This window comes from Volvox carteri, assembly GCF_000143455.1.
Source record: "Volvox carteri f. nagariensis unplaced genomic scaffold VOLCAscaffold_169, whole genome shotgun sequence".
Lineage (NCBI taxonomy): Eukaryota > Viridiplantae > Chlorophyta > Chlorophyceae > Chlamydomonadales > Volvocaceae > Volvox > Volvox carteri.
The window spans coordinates 35,811-37,469 of record NW_003307712.1 but is presented as its reverse complement, the minus strand read 5'-3'; the positions used below and the strand labels follow the sequence as shown (position 1 = coordinate 37,469).

At 60.8% G+C, this 1,659-nt stretch overlaps 1 protein-coding gene across 1 annotated transcript in view; it reads left to right on the top strand.

The window, feature by feature from the left end:
- Positions 1-137: 137 nt before the first annotated feature.
- The window catches only part of VOLCADRAFT_100840 (uncharacterized protein), a gene marked incomplete at both ends in the record, with an annotated part of 30,006 nt that continues 28,484 nt past the window's right edge, over positions 138-1,659 (top strand). The window contains 3 exons of the mRNA XM_002959346.1: positions 138-569; positions 633-906; positions 1,024-1,577. Coding sequence (XP_002959392.1) covers positions 138-569; positions 633-906; positions 1,024-1,577 — 1,260 coding nt within the window. The remainder of the gene's footprint in view (positions 570-632; positions 907-1,023; positions 1,578-1,659) is intronic.

The following is a 1,659-nucleotide window of genomic DNA, read 5'->3' as shown; positions in this document are numbered from 1 at the left end:
AGTTTTTTGCTCCTTCTTTTCGCTTCTTTCGCCTTCTCCGCCGTTGACGAGCTGATATTCTTAACGGCTCAATTAGTATACGTGTCCACCTCGCACGTGTTCGCCTCGTGTTCGCCTCGTTAGATCATTAGGTCTTTATGGCAGATCGGCCTCCTTCGAAGCGGCTTCGGCTCGGTTCGCTTGCAGACGGGTTCCGTTGTGGGAGAACACGTCCGTTTAGTGATTTGTGCACTGACCAAGCACCTCAGCAGCGGCAGCATGCTGCATCACAGCAGACAGCCGCGCCAGCTAATTCAAGGGGGTCCGCAGAGGGCCAGCAAGCGGTTGCTGCTGTCGATACGCCGGTGGAGGAGCAGCAACAGGCTGCTGAACCTTCTGCTGCGGAATTACGGGCTAAATGGCGACGGCAGAAAGCTGCACAGCGTGCCGCAGCCCCTCCTGAGTTGCGGGTGTTGCAGCGCCAGCAGGATGCTGCACGGCACGCAGCTGCACGTGCCGACCCGGAGGTGGGGGCGCAGCTGCGGCTGTATAACACTGCACATCACGCGGCTGCTCGTACTGACCCGGAGGTGAGGGCACAGCAACGGCTGCATGACACTGCACAGCATGCCGCTGCCCGTGCTGATCCGGAGGTGAGGGCGCAGGAGCAGCTGCAGAACACTGTGCAGCGTGCCGTTGCCCGTGCTAATCCCGAGGTGAGGGCGCAGGAGCAGCAGCGCAACACGGCCCAGCATGCGGCTGCACGGCAGGTGCAGCAGCAGAACCAGCAGGCCGGCCCTAGGGATACAATATTGGCTCGCATGCACCGTCTCCTGCGATTCACGGACCTCCATCGTGGCGACGTCATTGACTTGCCAGAATTTATTTTGGCGATTCCAGAGGGCCGCGTGCAGGATCTTCCTGGCGGTCAGTTACCGCCTGACAGGCAGGTACCGTACACAGTACAGCTGCAGTGTGCATCGACCATGGCTGCTGCCTTGCGCCGGCGCATGCCCTCCCGTGTCTGTGCTGTGTGCTCTGAAGTGTGCTCGGAGGACCAGTCGACGGTGCTGCACTGGATGGATATTCCCAACGTTGACATTTTACGTGCAGACATCATGTGTACGGACGCTGTGCAGCGCTGGGGACGTACTCTAGTGTGGCGACGGATGGCGCGTACATCTCAGGGAGATGCGCCACCGCCACCTGAGCCAGTCCTGCCTGCTCGGTATCGTGTTAGCCGGGCTGAGCGGGCTGGTGCTGTGGATGAGGACGGCGGCAGTGCTAGTGGAGCAGGCAGGCTGGTGGATGATGTAGCGGAAGGGGCATTGGAGATGGGTGGTGATGCTCCGGAGACTGGTGATTTAGAGGCAGCGGCGGCTGGGCAGGAGCCGGCCGAGCAACTTCCGCTGGACCAACAGCCGCTGGACCAACATCCGCTGGACCAACAGCCGCTGGACCAACATCCGTTTAGTGATTTGTGCACTGACCAAGCACCTCAGCAGCGGCAGCATGCTGCATCACAGCAGACAGCCGCGCCAGCTAATTCAAGGGGGTCCGCAGAGGGCCAGCAAGCGGTTGCTGCTGTCGATACGCCGGTGGAGGAGCAGCAACAGGCTGCTGAACCTTCTGCTGCGGAATTACAGGCTAAATGGCGACGGCAGAAAGCTGCACAGCGTG